Below are 17,400 nucleotides of genomic sequence, written 5' to 3' on the forward strand. Positions count from 1 at the left end.
TCGCTTTGTCAGCATCCCTTTTACGTTTTTTGGTCAGTTTAATTCTTTGTTCCTCTTTAATAGGGGTGCTTGTTAATATTTCAGCTCGCTGTGCTCTCCTGCGTCGACCAGTTTTATTTAGCGGCATTTTTGGCAATGGTTTCAGAATTATAGGGCTTATGTAGCATTTAGATATTGGCGACGATGTTCCCGTTATAGGCGGTGTAATAGGTTTATCTACATATATTCAGAGTGGGTTCGCTTAAATTATCAGGGGTGATTTCGTTAGGCGCATTGAGTAAAACGTTATCCAGAATTACTATATCTGGTCTTTTAGTCACTGAGGGTGAGTCTTGTAAATTTTCAGCGAAAAATGTATTTGGAGCTAGGTCATTGGTCATAAATTGCTCAATAACTGAAGAAGATAACACTTGAGAGTAATTTCTGTCCATTATCAATTGGTCAATGATGGAAGGAGACGGAGTTCTGGAGTGGTCTTGATTATCTGGCAATGTATGTTGATGCTGTGGTGGGTTTTCCATAGTTGTAGCCGGTAAAAAATCGACATCATCAAAAACAAATCTATTTGGAGGCCACAGTCCTGTTTTTTCGAAACCACTGACAGCGTTTTGAGTTGTGGCCGCTCGTAAATAAGCAGTCCCAAACAAATTGGCTACATCTTTCTGATTGATTATTCGACCGACGTGAGTCTTTTGGAATGTTGCTACACTACGTTCAAAATATGTTTTTAACGGTCCATATACGCAAAGATCTAGCGGCTGCATCCGATGTGTTGTGTGTGGTGCCAGTGATACAAAGATAACATGATTCTTGGACGCAAGTTCTAGAGCAGGTAAATATTTATGCGACTCATGATTGTCCATCACGAGCAGAACTTTTTTTTCTGCAGTCGGACGGACTGTATCTATAAAGAAACGAAGCCACTGTAAGAACACTGCACCGTTGGTCCACCCATTATCACTAACAGTTGCTTGGGTACCCGGCGGTGCTCCATCTAGAAGGTTAGGTGCCATTCTTTTCCTTGCAAAAATCATCAAAGGTGGTACGAAGGATCCCGCAGCATTACAACAACAAATGACTGTCGTCGTTCTTCCTCGCTCCGTACTAGCAATGTGACCCACTTGCCTTTTACCCACTTTTGTTAAAACTTTAGGAGGTTTGTTGGAAGATGTTTGGATACCAGTCTCATCCATATTATACAGACGCGTTGCATCGATTTGGTGCTTCTCAATTTCAGCCTCAAGGAGGTCAAAGAACCTATATACTTGAGTTTTGTTGAAGCCTCGGGCCCTGGCTTTAGATGTGGGTTCTGGTTGTCGTAAAGTCAAGTCAGGGTGTCGCTTAATGAACCCTTTATAAAAATCGTGCCCAGCTGTTCCCTTCATGAAAGGATGTGGAATGTTATTTACTTCTGCACATTGAAACACTAACTGTAGGAAATCTTCTTTAGTCATACCAAAAAACAGGCTATCCAAGTGGAACACGTATTCCAATAGCTCTTCTTCCTGTTGCAACGTAAATACTGTAGTAAATCTTCCAAGTTTCTTGATTGAACATCCTGTTTTTAAATGTCTCCTTAAAGTAGTGCGCGGGAGACCATATTTATTGGCTACAAATTTCACAGAACCCAGATTTTCTTGCACATCTTTAATCGCTCGCGCCATCGTAGTCTCGTCCCATGACCCATGTTTACCTTTTGTTTTATATTTGTTCATCTAAAAAAATATTTTTAAGTTAATATTAAATTTGATGATCTTTGTGGCTCAGTAGTTGAGCGTGTTGCCAGCGCTCAAGCTGGGGTTCGCAAGTTCGAATCCCATCGATGGAACAAAAAGTTTTCAATGTTCCCGGGTCATGGATGTGTTGTATTAAATATGTGTATGTTATAATAAAATCTTAAAAGTATATCATATAATTATTAAATATATTTCCGTTGTCTGGTACCTGAAACACAAGTCCTTAAAGTACATAGCACGGGGCCAGACTGACGTGGTGTGAAACGTCCATAGATATTATAAAAAAATTTAAATATAAAAATTATCATAGAAAACTATGTATAATGGTCCACTTTGCCCTTTGGGAACAGTTCTGTTTTAAACATAATTTTCTCTCACATTTTTTATCATACTCAAGAATAAAAACAATATACATAAAGCTTAATAGATAAGAAACGACACCGGGACAACAGAAGCATTCAAACATACAAAAAAAAAATGAAAACAGGAAGAATTTACCTTGCATTTTTTTAATAAAACGTGCAATTCTAATGTTTTAGTCACAACAAGCGCGCGCCTTCCCCAACCGCTCCCGCGTCACTGCGCGGGGCGGGCCGGGATGTTCACAATGCGTAAGAGCGGCAACGTCGCACTGCCTTCACAAATAACCGAAATATTAAGGGTGGCCACTTTGCCTCCTATGGCCACTTTGGGCTGGCTTCCCCTATGCCTAAGGACGCCTCTATCTCGCGATATGTAACATGACGATCACGCATTATTAGTTCCCGCACAGAATCTATATTTTGTGGGACAACAGCTGTTTTTGGGCGACCTTCTTTATTTTCATCCGTGAGCATAGACCGCCCACGATTAAACTCACTGTACCAGTGATAAACAGTGGTTTTTGATGGTGCTTCATCTCCAAAAGTTGCGGTGAGTTGAATAAAGCACTGTTGTTGATTTAGCCCACGCCGAAAATCGTAGTAAATCATTGCACGAAAATGTTCACGCGTTAAATCCATGGCAAATGAAGACACGCAATTTTCAAAATGACGCCACAATGGAAAAATAATTGACAGTCACATGAAACAAAATGTATTCTTCAACCAAAGAGTTCTATTTTCAAATGTTGTAATTACTTTTTAAATATTGTTCTTGTAAGTGGCCAGTTCCGGATACATAAATAGCAGCCCTGAGCCCTCGTAACAAAGTCACCTGAGTAATAACTTTAACATACAGTACCTATAACAATAACAAAGATAAACTTTGACAATCTTAATTTAAAATAAAGAATTAAAAAAATTCGCATAATATGTAGGAATTATTTTTTTTGTGACGAGATCTGTCAAGTCCTTTTTTTTATTTTCACATAATTCTAGTTTTTGGGAATATGCTTTGGTAAGTGTTATATTTTCTGGGTTTGCCATTTTCTTGCGTTTGTTCCTTACATTAACCATCATAAACTCATTTTGGGTGTATGAAGTTTTATAAAAAAAGCAAATGGTTCCTTTTCACAAAATTTTAGAACTTTTACGTTGGTCTATAGAAAATGGTTTTTGTCTTCATCTTCACTGTAATTGTAGCCCCAATCTTCTTGTAATTTTTTTAAATCAAAAAAGAAGTTGTGTGTTAGCTCAAACACCGTAAATGGCTTGCCATTTTTACGGGCGTTCTTAATTAATGTAACATCTTTGTACGGCGTGTACCTATATCGGTCCAGACTTTTTATTTTTTTTAATTTCTTTTTCTATCAGGCTGTGGACATTGTCTCCTTCGTTTTGTGTGTGGCCTTTGATCAGATGTTTGTGGGTTATTGTGTTTCGCCGAGTGAGTGAGTTTACCGGAGGCCCAATCCCCTACCCTATTCCCTTTCCTACCCTCCCCTATTCCCTTCCCTTCCCATCCCTACCCTCCCCTATTACCCTATTCCCTCTTCAAAGGCCGGCAACGCACCTGCAGCTCTTCTGATGCTGCGAGTGTCCATGGGCGACGGAAGTTGCTTTCCATCAGTTGACCCGTTTGCTCGTTTGCCCCCTTATTTCATAAAAAAAAATGTCTTTAGATTTATTCCATAATTGTATAGAAGGCATCGTAGCGCCAGGGCCTTCCATTTTATCCTTGTTCTGATCAGAGTATGCGTCACCGTAATGCTTGGTGGATTTAAAAGTTTCTTCAAACTTAAAGTGGAACATATTACTACTATTTAGATACTGTTGAAACGAAACCATTCCTTTTTCTTCATAAAGGTCAAAGTCAAAACACACAAAACGATATAATCAATGTACAACTTGTTCAATAGTTGCATTAATTCTTTCATAGGTTTAATTGTCAAAAACACTCAAGTAATCAAACCTTCAATTTTTGAATCTTGAAACGACAAAGCCATCTTCAGGAAATCTGCAGGATTTTCATCTCCAAAGTAATTGTAAATATTTGCAGAAATTGTTTTATAAAACTTTTTTGGGTATACATACATTCTTGGTGGGTTTGGGCATGAGATAAAAATCTACCATATTTTTTGTCGACAATTCAATTATGCGTTTAGAGTTCAGGTTCATGTATGACATTGATTTTGTACGCTTGCCAAGATTACCCACCATTTCTTGCATTAAAATTGTCGACAGCCAATTCAAACAACTACTGCTTATTTCATACAAGTATGGTGCGTATTCACCTTCATTGATGTTAAAGCATTTGAGCGAATTCAAAAATGACTGTTTGAAATCAGACGTGCCCACATTTTTAATGTCGTTTAGAAATTTAAGAACGCTACTCTTCTTTTTGCTCGTGTAAATTTTGCCCAATTCGAGTTCGCGCATCTTTTTATAGCATCTCAAAAATTTAATTTTCATTTTGCAATCATCTTTACAGTCTGCATTACCGTCCAATATTTTTTTCAAATCGTTAATTTCCTTATTAATCTTTTGCTCAAACTCCTTCAAATAACAAAGGTTTCTTTTCTACTCCCCGTTTTGTAAATGTTTGTTTTTTTTCTCCCATGAAATGTATTTAATAATTTCAGAATTGTTGAATTCCTTATAGTTTATAACTCCAGTTAACACATTTTCTTTGAAGGCAATTGATATTGTATCTGTCACAAGTAAGATTTATCAGAACTTCAGTACTATTATTTTCAGTTATTATCTTATTGTATTTTAATGATGCTATTATCAATGCCATATTGTCGTGTATTTTGCACACACATGTCTCGAGTCACACTAGGAATCAAAACCCAGAAAGGCCTAAGCTTGCAAAAGGTGCCATAGTGAATTTTGTATTGATGACAAGACAGAAATTTTTGATGTAAGTTTTGTAGCGTGTCGTGTGGTGCTTGGTTTTATTTTTTGAGACGTAGTCTTTTTTTCCGGGACATATTCGGCTATTTTCGTCGTCTGATAGGAAGTTTTGAACATCTAACTTTACCGATTGAGCCTAATTTACACATTTTACCCTTTTTTATTTAAATATCTTTTTTTTCTGCTTTAGTTGTTTTGATATTTCGAGGATCAGTTACAATATTTTTATGGCCTATATAATAAATTAAGTAAGTGTAGTTTTCTTAATTTATATATAATAAATTAAGAAAACAGGGCTTTCTGCCTGTTTTCTTAATTTATTATTCTCTTTTTGCAATTCTATTACTTTTATCTGCAAATTTTTAATTATTTTTGTATCTTTATATTGGTACTTCCTAAAAGTTGATTTCGACACTGTTGATGAAACCCAGCACTGTCCTTAGTGGAGTCAGTCCTTGGGAAGTTTCCTTCCATCCCCAATTTTGAGGTTCATGATCGTTGCCCCACCACGCCTGGACTTGAAGGTAAACTGGTCGGCTATGATAGTTTGCTGCATCAACCGAAGGTGGTAGAGAACTCAAATTCACTTTTGTTTTTGTTATAGACTGAACGAATTTGTGAATGCGAAGTCATGCAAGTTCTTCTGCTTTGCTTCCAATCGGAACTTCTGTAGGTGTGGTAGTTGAATCATTACTGCCTGAAGTTCTATGAGCTGACTTTCTGGATTTGGCGTCACTGTATACAGCTGTAAACATCTCTTGTCCTGCAGCTTCAATCAGGTTAGTGCTGCTAAATGGTGTGTTGAAAATATTGACAGAAGTTTATAGAACCATGTTTAGTCTAATCAAATTACGAAAAAAATAAACATGAACGAACACAGTTTGGGGATTTTTATCTGAAACTTTTTTTTAACATTAATATTTTTCAACCTATTACTCCCGCAAGGCAAAAATTTTACTTTTTTTCTGTTTTTTGTCGTTTTCTCCCCAACCACTCAATTTTATTAAATATTAGTTAATTTTACCGATCATCAAAGTGTACATATTTTAATTGTGAACAATTTTTGCTTAAACTTTTTTCTGTAATGCCTTAGGAGTTATACATTACTTTACCGAGCGAAATCCGCGCCATTGTCGCAATATAAAAAGGTCAATCGATTAAACTATTTAAAAATTATACTTCATTGAAATATTAAATATTGCAATCATTAAAATATCATTCAAATATTGTACTTCTTTAATTTGGGTATTTTTTCTATTCAATGGGATAATAATGTGAATGAGGATTACAAAAAGAAGTAAATGAATAATTATAACTGTTTCACACGTTTATTGACAAAAAAATAGGTTATAAAATTCTTCAAGTTAAGCACCCGAGGTCGATGGAAGTGATTCCTCAATTTTAAAGGCCCTGACGTCCTGAAGGCCATTGCGTCAAAAAAATCATCGTCGACAACATTGGTGACATTCGATACACGTCACGACGACACGAAAATTTTTGCCTTGCGGGAGTAATAAGTTGAAAAATATGAATGTTAAAAAAAGTTTCAGATAAAAAAGTTAGTAAATTTAATTTGGAAGAGAAAAGGTCTCTACAATTTTTTGCCTAACACTGATCATTGTCGAGATATCGAATTAAACGCGTTTCTATCGAAATGACCTTGAGCTGACCTTAGTAGAACCCCTCAAATTGGAATTTATGCTCAGAATACACCCCCCTATCGATCCTTAAAATCCCCAAACTGTCCCCAAACATTTTGAGCCGTAATTTTATTGGACTAGTTGTTTTGAAGAACTGTGATGAATTTGTGTTTTCCTTGTGAAAATGGAGCAGAAGTCGTATCACAACCACTGAAGGCATGAATGAAAAGTGGATGGTTGATGGATTTGGTCGAGTAGACGCGTTCGGGAGTGCTTCCATGTTGCGGTTGTTTGAAGTACACATTGTCTTGTCATTCTTTGTGTAACGCGACGAGCAAAACTAGAAGGTCATCGGTCTTCTCCGATGTATGTAGCAGAGTCGTAAATAGAGGACTCCTTGAGAGCTGTGGTAACTATCAATCGATCTGCATCTTCGAAATCTTGATCAGTTTCAATACCAGCAGCTTGAAGTTCCCTTGAAAGAATATCGATGAGACGATCTTTGTTCTTGTCGTTTGACAAAAAACTGTCGGCAAAAAAGTGATAACAGTTGTTTTGTCAAACTCAATTGCAGGAGAGGTGTATCTAGTAGATCGACGTAATCTTTCAGCGGACTTTGTGCCAGACGAATATCCATCGAAAATAACTTTTGTTTTTCCATTAGGATAACTTTCCAACATCTTCGTTATCTCTTGCTACTCGTTTAGATCTCATGTCAATGTGTTGCTTTGATGATTGTCTGAAAACACCTGCAAATGACTCGAACTGCTCACAAATGTTGATTAAACTGTACATGCTAAAAACCCATTTTCCGTTTCATTGTCTGTTATTCCTCGACCAAGTGTTGTCAAGCTTAACAAGCGCGGCCAGCGCATTGTCAATGGAATACTTTTCGTCCGCCATAATACAGTTTGTCGAACGTAACATAACGTATTCAAAACTGACAAGTTTTCCATTAATTTCCACAATTTTGAATTCCAAGTTATTTATTGGCCTTTGCACATCATCAAACATGTCCTTAACATTTTCTTCAGTTTCCTTTATTATTCTAAATATAAGAGGACGGCGAAATCGAGTTTATGATGTGCTAGATGCTTTCCAAAAAGTACGGTTGACATCAAATATTTATATGCGTACAACACTGCACAAAATTGGAATTTCCGTAGAGTCTAGAATAACTAAATTGTTGTTTGTAAATACTCTGCCCGGGGCACGGTGTGCCACCCAATATTATCGAAACCCCACTTAGATACTACTTTTACAATCTGTGTTTCTACTCTTGAAAACACTTCACTGTACAAATCCAATAGACTTTCTAAGGTCAAGTAATCGTTGACTAACTTCAACACAATCTACTGTTATTTTGATGTCACTCTCCGGATAGTACGTTTGCTTAGCTACTTGAATGATATGATGGATAGATGTTACTACCAAGTTTTTAGCACCCTGCTGTATATTAAAATACGCGTCTTTACTTAAATCGCAGTCAATCATAAGGGCCAAAGCTTGCTCTGGTGAATATGCAGCTGTGGCTTTAGAGGGTGCCAGGGCGCGTATCTTTCATACGTTTGCGAGACGAGCGTGATACTGGGAAAAACTGTTGAAGCTATTTCTATGACTATCGAGGCCACCCGCTTTCCTTCTGGTCGCAAAATATTTTTGTGCTGCTAACAAAAGTTGTGGACTAAATTTAGAGACAAGTCCAGAAACTTGACGCGATTAAATTGTTTTTGAGACGGAATTAAAAAAAAATTACATCACACAAAAGAAACATAATGGAATATTAGAATATCTGTAACACAAAATAATTAGTGTCACACAAGTTTTTATTTAACGTATACAATAATTATGGTAGGGTAGTAGAATATTTGGGGATTTAAGAAAATAAACTGTAAAATAGTTAAAAAAAATTGAAAAAAAAAAACTTTACGAGTGAAAAGTACTTGAAAATTATTAAAACTTTGTAATTTACGACAATTCATTAGTTTTTTTCATTTTTGCTTTTTCTGCCTTATCTTCTGAAGTTTGTTTATCAATAGTCTCATCTTCATATTTTTGTTTCTCTCTTCTCCACTTCTCTCGCTGTAAGTTCTGTTGAGTTTCGTTTAGTTCGAAGTACAACATAGTACTGGAATACGGGAAAAACGCCTGTCTGTGGGCGTGCCCGTCACTGGAATGGCATCGGGTCAAATTTCACCGTATTTCACGCTCATAATATTGTTATGGCTTCAAGGTGTTTGCCCCTTTGTAACACATTGCAATTGAAAAGTAGAAGAAGGTAGCTAATCAATGATGTCTTTAACTCGCTCGGCTTGGTACAAAATAAAAAAGAAAAAAGTCAATAAAAATTGACTATTGACCGTGACTAACATCATTCATTAACGGCGGTTTCGCAGTAAATATTTCCAAAGAAGTGAAAAAAGGATGGAAGCGTTATTAATGATTTATTATTAATAGTTGCTAAAGAATAGTAAATAGTTGCTGAAGAAACCATTCTCGATGCGTCTCGTTCTTGGTAATACACAGATAAAATTAGGCAACAACAATGAAAATGATGTCTACCTCTCTTCACTTGTTTAAAAGGGTTCCCTCCAGAGTCTTTTACGAGAACATCAAAATCTTCAGGTATCTTTTCTGATTTTCTGACACCAAGACCCATTATATTGTTCTGCTCCTCTATTATTCTTGAAGCAGCAGCAAAAGCATGAGGATGATAAAGATCATGCTTAAAATCTAAAGCTTACTCAGGAAAAGTAGAAGTAAGTTGAGATTCTTCCTCAGCAGACAGTTTGTGACGAATAACGAGGTTTATCAGTCTTGTAACTCGGATCGACGAGTCTTTTCGCGCCTTTAATTATGGAATTTCTAACCATCTCCGCGAAAGCACTCTCTCCCTGAGCCAGGTCACGTGCAATAAATTTCGAAACTTCGGCGTGGTAATCGAGACCCGATCTCTGAAAAATTGGCGAAATAGCCGAATGAGGTATAGAAAAATCACCACCCACTGTATAATTTAAGTGTTTGTACATCTCCTTTAATGTAAAAAAGTCTATTCTCTTGTGGTTATTCTCAATGTGCAGAAGATTTTGAGCAGCAACTTTTGGTTTTAAAACCTTAGTGTTATCTGGAATATATCTATCCACGAATTTAATTTTCCAAATTTGTTACACAAATACATTTAGTGATTAACTTTAGGATGTAAAGAATCAAATAATTGTAAATAACAATAACCGCATGCAGTAAAAAGTTTGTTATACAGAACTTACCTGCCTCCACATACTTTATGTCAGTGTAGATGTGAACATTCATCAACAACATATTTGGCGAAACTGTGAACGTCATCTTTGTTGCTTATCCGAGGCGACAGATAAACAAGATAATATGATCTCCAGGCGAGAAGATAAAAAATTATAATTATTATATATTTTCAAATCTATTGAAAACGTAATAACAACACGTTGAAAGTACTGCAGGTCCTTGTCCAAGAGATGAGAATGTCTTGTAGAGAGGTGTCCTTTTAATTTGCTAGGGACCATTGCTTCATTGGATTTTGGCCGCAAACAAGAAGGGTTTGGGGTCTAAGTAAACCCCAACCTTAAATAGTCTTCATGGTATTGTCGTATAGTATTCATAACTTTTTCTTTTTTAACGACGGGTTAACCTAATGACGATCATTCGACTCGATCATCAGTTGACGTAAGGGTTACGAATTTATCCATCTTGTAGGTCTCGTTACAACCCAAATATACTCACACTATACACGGCGAGTTTTATATAATGCAGCCAGACCAACACAGAACAAGTGACACGAGTACAAGACTGCGTGAACGCACGACAAGTGGACGAATGAATGAAACAAAACAAAGTCAAAAAGCGGGTTGATTTTGTGGTCATTATCAGCGTCAAGACGGAAAAGAAAATACTGGGTGCGCCCAGTAAATAAGGACAGAGAAAAAGATGGAGAATTTCATCGTCTTTTTTTTAATGGGTTAATGACGAAGAAATTTTTTATAATTCTTTTCGGATGACAATTGCTTCCTTCAATGAACTGTATGACAAAATTAAACATGACTTAGTTAAACAAGATACTAACTGGAGGAAAGCCATTTCAGCAAAAGAAAGATTGGTGGTATGTTTGAGGTAAGTAACTTTATTCCTTTAACAAATAAATGTATATTCATAAGACTTATTCATTATCAATATTAATTACTTCAGCGGCTTCTTCATAACACCGTCTAAGCTCAGAAAATTCGGTTATATTTTGGTCTTGATTTACTTCATTTGACTGAACATGTTGTGTATCATGTAATAATTCATCCATTTCGTGTGATGACAATTCAGGCAGACCTTGTGAGTCTTCAACATCTTGTAACATACTGTCTTCGGATGAATACTTATATGAATTTGCAGTAGACAAGTTAGTTGATGGTGAATTGACTGGAGTTATATTTATATTATCCTGGATTTGCATTTCGTATTTTGCAAATAATGTTGCCATATCTAGTTTGAGCATACTTTGCATGCGAGCTGGCATTTTTTTCATAGAAGTCGCATAACTTTGAAATAAATAATCAATATCATCTTATTAAGTTTCTTCTCGTGTAGATATTTTAACAGTTGTTGTTGTAGGTCTGAATCACCTTTTTGTGTTACATTTTTATTTTTTGCAGAATTTCTAGAGTAACTACTATTACTAGAACCGGGACGGGAGAGGTTTTCAGACACAGAATCTCGCAAATCAACACTGTTACTTGGACTTGGTTGGTTGGTTGAGTCAGAAACTTGTGAAGTGCTGTCTCTATTTTCACTGATATTACTATCAGTTTCATTCAGTGCAATGGTGTCATCTAGAAAGCGAAGCTGATCTGCCCAAGGCCAATTTTTGTATTTTTTATATGCAGCCGTTTCTGTTGACTTTTTGAACTTCTTATAATTATCCCTTAAGCTTTTCCATTTAGTAGCCCATTGTTTACCTGTAAACAAATATGCACGATCAATTCGGATTTGCACGTTTATAACAAACTTGTTAATAATATATTTATATTTTTGTACTTGTTTCAGGTATCTTGCCACTGGAGATTACTCATCCACAATAGGCAATTCATATTGTATGGGAAAATCTACTGTTACAACTATAATCAAGGAAACATGTAGTGCAATTTGGAAAAATCTACAGCCAACATAAATGCCATTCCCGACCGAAGAAATTTGGAAGCAGTCTGTTATCGGATTTCATGAAAGATGGAGATTTCCAAATTGTCTAGGCAGTATAGATGGCAAACATGTAACAATAAAATGCCCATCAAACACGGGGTCTTTGCATTATTGTCATAAACAAAAATTCTCAACAGTATTGCTGGCAGTGGTGGACTCTGATTATAAATTTATAATGATTGACGTAGGCAGCTATGGCAAAGACAGTGACAGCACTATTTTTCAAAATTCTGTCTTTTACAAGAAGTTGATTGATAATGAGCTTAATATGCCACCAGCAAAGCCATTTCCAGGGATGGAAGAACCTGTGCCTCACGTATTTCTTGGAGATGGTGGTTTCAAGTTAGAAAATTTTTTAATGAGACCATTTCCTACTGACATAGTAATTCGAGACCATAGAAAAGCAAATTACAATCGTAGACTTTGTGGTGCACGGCGTATAGTAGAGAGTGCATTCGGTATTTTGGCTCAGAAATGGAGGGTTTTTATTCATTCATAAAATTGAACTAAACACAGAAACAACAAACGAAGTAATAAAAGCTGCGTGTTGTTTACACAACTACCTCAGAATTAAGGGGGACAACAAAGTGGTAGATGAGGATATGGTTCGTCGTTACTATATTAATGCCCGATCTTTTAATGATTTTGCACCAAATGCCCAGAGAAGTAATATTACAGCATATGAAGTTCGTGAACACTTTATTTCATATTTTAATAACAATATTATGTAAGGATCGCATATTCTAGTGCATATTTAACTAAACTTCGATGTAATAAAAATATATTGTGACTGATGTTTTTTTTTTATTCGACATAACCTAGCTAGTAAAAAAAACATTTCTATATTCCTTAAAAAATGTAGTTTCTGAACGAGTGGCAAAAATACATGTTCCCCAAAACACTATTTTATGACTTACCATTTTCATTTCCCATTTCTCTGGCAATTTCCAACCATGCTTCGGCTACTATTCCTCGGTTTTTGTAATTGTTATCCTTCGCATCGTATAAAAAACGCCTGTTACGTACTAACATAATTAGCTTTTCGGTCTCCATCTTCCTTCCAATTTGGTCGCCAAAACAGCACTGAACGCGCGGACGCGTGCGTTCTACTTGACCGACGCGGTCAGAATGCCTCCTGTGTGAGTATATCTATGTAACGTAATATAACACAAAGAACGCAAAACTGACCGCTTGAACGCTTGACCGCGTGACCGCTCCCTGTCTGATAGATCCCTGACGCGGCCAGGCCGCCGCGGCCATGGTCGCCGGTGCGTAGGCAAGCGCGACATGTGGACGGCCGAAAAATTTGCAGTCGACTTCCAAGGGTGTGTCAAGATGGACGTGCAGAAGATAATCACACTAACTGTGCTTGTGTATTTACTACGAGAACGAAAACGGAAGATTTCACGTAAAAGACAGTTTTGGGTGCATCCATTACTTTGCGAGAGAAAGACTAAAGGATTATATTATACTTATTTTTTGGATTTAAAAATGTATGAGAAGAGATTCTTTAATTACATGAGAATGTCAACGAATACTTTTAACCTGTTACTGGATACAATAAAACCAAAAATTACTGGAACTGGTAACAACTATCGGAAATGCATTCCAGCAGAAGAAAAATTAGTAATAACAATAAGGTAAGCTTTTTCTTTTTTAAAAACAGAATGTTTAAAAAATACGTGATATATTTTAAAGGGTGTTTCGGAATGGAGTATTGTGTACAGTAAAAATAAAAATAATGTGATAGGGCCTTTTTTTTACTTAAACTGCTAAATGGATTTTTTTGTAAATTTGAATTATACAAGACTCGATTCTGAATCACCCTAAACCACCACTGTTGTGTTTTTCACAACAACCTGTATAATTCATTGACCAAGGTTTTGCCACTTTAAAAAATTTATGAACTATTGTTCAGTAGTATTCTACTTTACGACTTTGAAAAGGAGAGGAAAAGGGCTTGCTTATAACATGTTTTTAAATATTAAAAAACTGAAGTAGATAATCAAATTATTTGTATTTTCATAACTTAAAAAATGGCAATTGTGAACAATTAATCATTCAAATTGGGAAATAGGTCTTTCATTTCTGAATTTTGAGAAATATCAGAATAATGAGTATGAGTATCGCTGTAATTTGAATCATCTGATATCCTGTTGGTAGTAGAATAACCTGAATAACTCGGTCGATGCGGGTCATATTCTTGGTCGTTAAGAGTATTGAAATTACTTGAATAGTTTATGCGCGCTGTTGTAGGTGTACAGTTCGGTTGGTACTTTTCTATAATTTCCATGATTTCCATTTTCGCTTTGGTCTTCATTGCAGCAGGGATTGTTTGAAATCTTTCGAGGAGGGATAAAAGAAACAGTCTGTCACAATTTGAATCATTCTGTGTAGTCGCTATGGTCTTATGCAGAACTGAAATTAGAGGGTCTGTATCGGATTCTTCGTTTGGTATTTTTTTCTTCCTTTTTGTTCTAAGCGACTTTGATGCAGACTGTTGAGTCTCAAGATCAGAAGATCTTGCACTTTCATTTTCTTGACTTGCCTCTTCGAGACTATTTTCTGTTGCGTTTGTTTCCAGCACTGATTTCAAAAACAGTAATTGGTTGAAATAGGTGTATTGTGATTTACGTTTTGCAGCAGAACCACTTTTGACATCTTTAAGACGGCGCAGCTCTCTTGTGAAACAGTCTCTAAGGTTTTTCCATCTTTTTTGGAGAGTAATGCCTGTAAATCAATAAATAAATGTAGTACATATTACAAAACTAATATTATGTTTATTAATGTGAATTTTATTTTCAGATATTTGGCTACTGGGTGTTCTTTATCTCATATAAGTCATGAATACCGTATAGGGCTTCCTACAGTATCGGAAATAGTATTTGATGTTTGTGAAGCAATATGGGAGATATTAAAACCAATTGTGATGCCACAATTGACCAGAGATAAGTGGATTCAAACGGCTGAAGGTTTTCAAAAATACGCCCAATTTCCTAATTGCATCGGAGCCATCGACGGCAAGCACATTAGAGTTATCAAACCACAACATTCGGGATCTCTTTATTACAATTACAAGAATTATTTTTCATCAACCGAATATCGAGATATATTCGCAAACTACTTCAGTACCGATGGTCGCTTGCCCTTGCACAATTTGTAAATATATGGGTGCGTACCTACGACGGCTGCTCAGTTTGTGCGTTGAGGCACTTGCTCGCCGCGAGCCGCCATTGCGCGCCGTAAACAAAATGGCGTCGAACGCACATGCGGTATGAGTAATCTTTTTAAAAAGTTATTCCAATCATTACGAAAACCTCGGAAATTTTAGCAAATAATTGTCAAAACTCATGTGCAAAGCGAAAAATAGTAGAAATAAAATAGTTATACTTTTGACAATTACCTATTTGCTAAAATTTCTTAGATTTTGAATGAACGGAACAACTTTTAAAAAAAATCACTCATGTCACATATACGTGTCGAATGCTACTACAGCACCTGCTGCGTTTATTGTAGTTCATCGCATTTTTAATTTACTTAGGCATAATAAAATAAAATACTAACCAAGTTCTGCCTTTTCTTTATCTTCCATGGATTCACCGCCAAATATATCGACCACTTCAAGCCACAACTGCCGCTTAACATCTTTATTGGAGTAATCATTTGATGCTAAATCCCATAAACCTCTTCTATTTTCAACTTCAATTATGAACCTTTCCGTGTCGAAATTAGCCATTGTAAAATAATCACTCTGTAGCTAGCTACACGTCTGGTCGCCGCGGCCGATGCGGTAGCACTGATGAATTTTAATACAGAAGTGATGTTCTCGACGGCCACGATTGGTCGCTGGTCGCGTGGCATCAAATTGGACGCCGCGGCCAACGGTGGCCGCTGGTCGCTGGCCGCTAAGTGCGTAGGGGCTATAGCGATTGCCATATAAAGTCCAGAATTCACTGGCCGCCGCGGCCAGGTCGCCAGTGCGTAGGAGGCCTAAAAAGGAAAGAGGTAAAGCAGTATCTGACCTGATAATCCTTTTTTTTTTGGCTGGGTTTCGTTCTGTAGCTTGCTTGCTTCGAGGGCCCTCTTTCTTCTTGGCTTGACACAGATTTTTTTTCACACTTGGCTGATTTAAATAGTTCTATAGGCTATCGCGCATAGTAACGACGTAGAAATTAGGTTAGATTTCTCAGAGGCGCGGCGGGCAGAGGTTCGTTGTAAAAGAGGCTCGTTTTACACACTGGCTCGCGAAGGAAGAACTGCTCTTTATATAGTAGGAATGGATGGGAATATGTAACGTTCTCGACGCGTGATTCGAGAACAAGGATTTTTTATTTCGCTACCTTCAATTACACAAAATATGAAAATTTTAAATTCGGGTTCATTCACATATAAATAAAAACTAGCTGTTTGACCGAGCTTCGCTCGGTATCCGATGAAAATGACATTTTCTAGAAATGATTCCTAGCTAGATCGATATATACAGTGTGAGTCCTTATAAAGTGCACATATTAAAATCAGGGAAACTACACCCCATTTCATCGACGGGAAAAATATTAAAAAAAATTAAAAAAATTATTTGAGTTTTTTATGATGTTTTTAAAATTTTGAGTTGCACCTGTTGACCCTATTTAGATAAAACGTCATAATTTTTAAACTAAGTGTGTTATCGCAGTGGAATAAATTTTGTGATGATGACTAATAATAAGCCGTACCCATAAAGTCAAAATATCCAAGAAAACTAACCTTATAAATTTATAATTAAGTGAAACTTGAAGAAAATCTGGATTTTTTTTTCATCATTTTTGCAATTGATTTACAATTTCTCCTAAAATCATGTTATTAACCCTACCTTTTTTTTTATTCCAGCATATTCTACGTATTATTAGCTTTCTAAAAGTAAAATTTGCAAGTTTATTACTTAGATACAACTTCTTAAATCAGCGTTTAAAAAATGCAGTTATCTGAGTTAGAGCTGGAGAATGATTTAAACAAAAGTATTTTTCAAGCATAAATCATTTATTACCTTTAACTAATTAAAAATAAATCAAATCAGTAATTATCCTAATGCATCAAATGTTCGAAATGACCACCCTGTTGTTGCATACACATTGTAGCGCGAAGCAAAATTTGCTGCGTTGCCCTTTGAATCATATCGGGATCATTTTTAATTTCATTGGCCACACGCAAAACCCTTTCTTCAAGTTCCGCTTCTGTATTAATTTGACTGCTGTACACCCTTTGTTTCATGGTCCCACATAAAAAATAATCCATAGGTGTGAGATCGGGGGAACGCGCCGGCCACCCAACTGGTCCTCCTCGACCAATCCAGCGACGTGGATAATTGTCATTTAAATATGACCTGACGATCAGCGCATAATGGGCGGGACATCCATCCATTTGGAGCATCATTCTGCGACGGGTTAGAAGTGGCACATCTTCCAATAGCCACGGCAGTTCGTCTCTCAGAAGTACAAGAAATCTCTCTCCAGTTAACGTTCTTGGGAGTATTATAGGACCAATGAGAAAATGGTCGAT

General features: G+C 36.4%; 3 protein-coding genes across 3 annotated transcripts; all 3 read right to left on the reverse strand.

The window, feature by feature from the left end:
• Positions 1-212: 212 nt before the first annotated feature.
• LOC121736248 lies at positions 213-1,664 on the reverse strand. Its single transcript, XM_042127332.1, has one exon. It carries the CDS (start codon positions 1,662-1,664, stop codon positions 213-215), a length of 1,452 nt encoding a protein of 483 aa, XP_041983266.1.
• A 5,335-nt stretch (positions 1,665-6,999) lies between these two features.
• LOC121736249 lies at positions 7,000-13,094 on the reverse strand. Its single transcript, XM_042127333.1, has 6 exons — positions 12,783-13,094; positions 11,267-11,624; positions 10,862-11,207; positions 9,522-9,605; positions 8,624-8,733; positions 7,000-7,177 (listed from the first exon to the last, which is right to left on the reverse strand). The coding sequence occupies exons 1-6, from the start codon at positions 12,916-12,918 to the stop codon at positions 7,000-7,002; spliced, it is 1,212 nt and encodes a 403-aa protein (XP_041983267.1). The 5' UTR covers positions 12,919-13,094.
• A 545-nt stretch (positions 13,095-13,639) lies between these two features.
• LOC121736250 lies at positions 13,640-15,601 on the reverse strand. The gene is made up of 2 exons (XM_042127334.1): positions 15,430-15,601; positions 13,640-14,595 (listed from the first exon to the last, which is right to left on the reverse strand). The coding sequence occupies exons 1-2, from the start codon at positions 15,599-15,601 to the stop codon at positions 13,919-13,921; spliced, it is 849 nt and encodes a 282-aa protein (XP_041983268.1). The 3' UTR covers positions 13,640-13,918.
• Between the last annotated feature and the right edge of the window lie 1,799 nt (positions 15,602-17,400).

Source organism: Aricia agestis, chromosome 18 (genome assembly GCF_905147365.1).
Source record: "Aricia agestis chromosome 18, ilAriAges1.1, whole genome shotgun sequence".
NCBI classification, from domain to species: domain Eukaryota; kingdom Metazoa; phylum Arthropoda; class Insecta; order Lepidoptera; family Lycaenidae; genus Aricia; species Aricia agestis.

Bases quoted from the DNA above. Each gene is read 5' to 3' on its own strand.
- LOC121736250 (XM_042127334.1), bottom strand. From the start codon at position 15,601: ATGGCTAATTTCGACACGGAAAGGTTCATAATTGAAGTTGAAAATAGA. The intron at 14,596-15,429 runs GTTAGTATTTTA...ATTGATTTACAG, and splicing joins TAAAGAAAAGGCAGAACTTG to GCATTACTCTCCAAAAAAGA.
- LOC121736249 (XM_042127333.1), bottom strand. From the start codon at position 12,918: ATGGAGACCGAAAAGCTAATTATGTTAGTACGTAACAGGCGTTTTTTA. The intron at 11,625-12,782 runs GTAAGTCATAAA...ATTTGTTTACAG, and splicing joins AGAAATGGGAAATGAAAATG to GTAAACAATGGGCTACTAAA. The intron at 8,734-9,521 runs GTTAGAAATTCC...CAGAACTTACAG, and splicing joins AGAGTGCTTTCGCGGAGATG to CGAGAGAAGTGGAGAAGAGA.
- LOC121736248 (XM_042127332.1), bottom strand. From the start codon at position 1,664: ATGGCGCGAGCGATTAAAGATGTGCAAGAAAATCTGGGTTCTGTGAAA.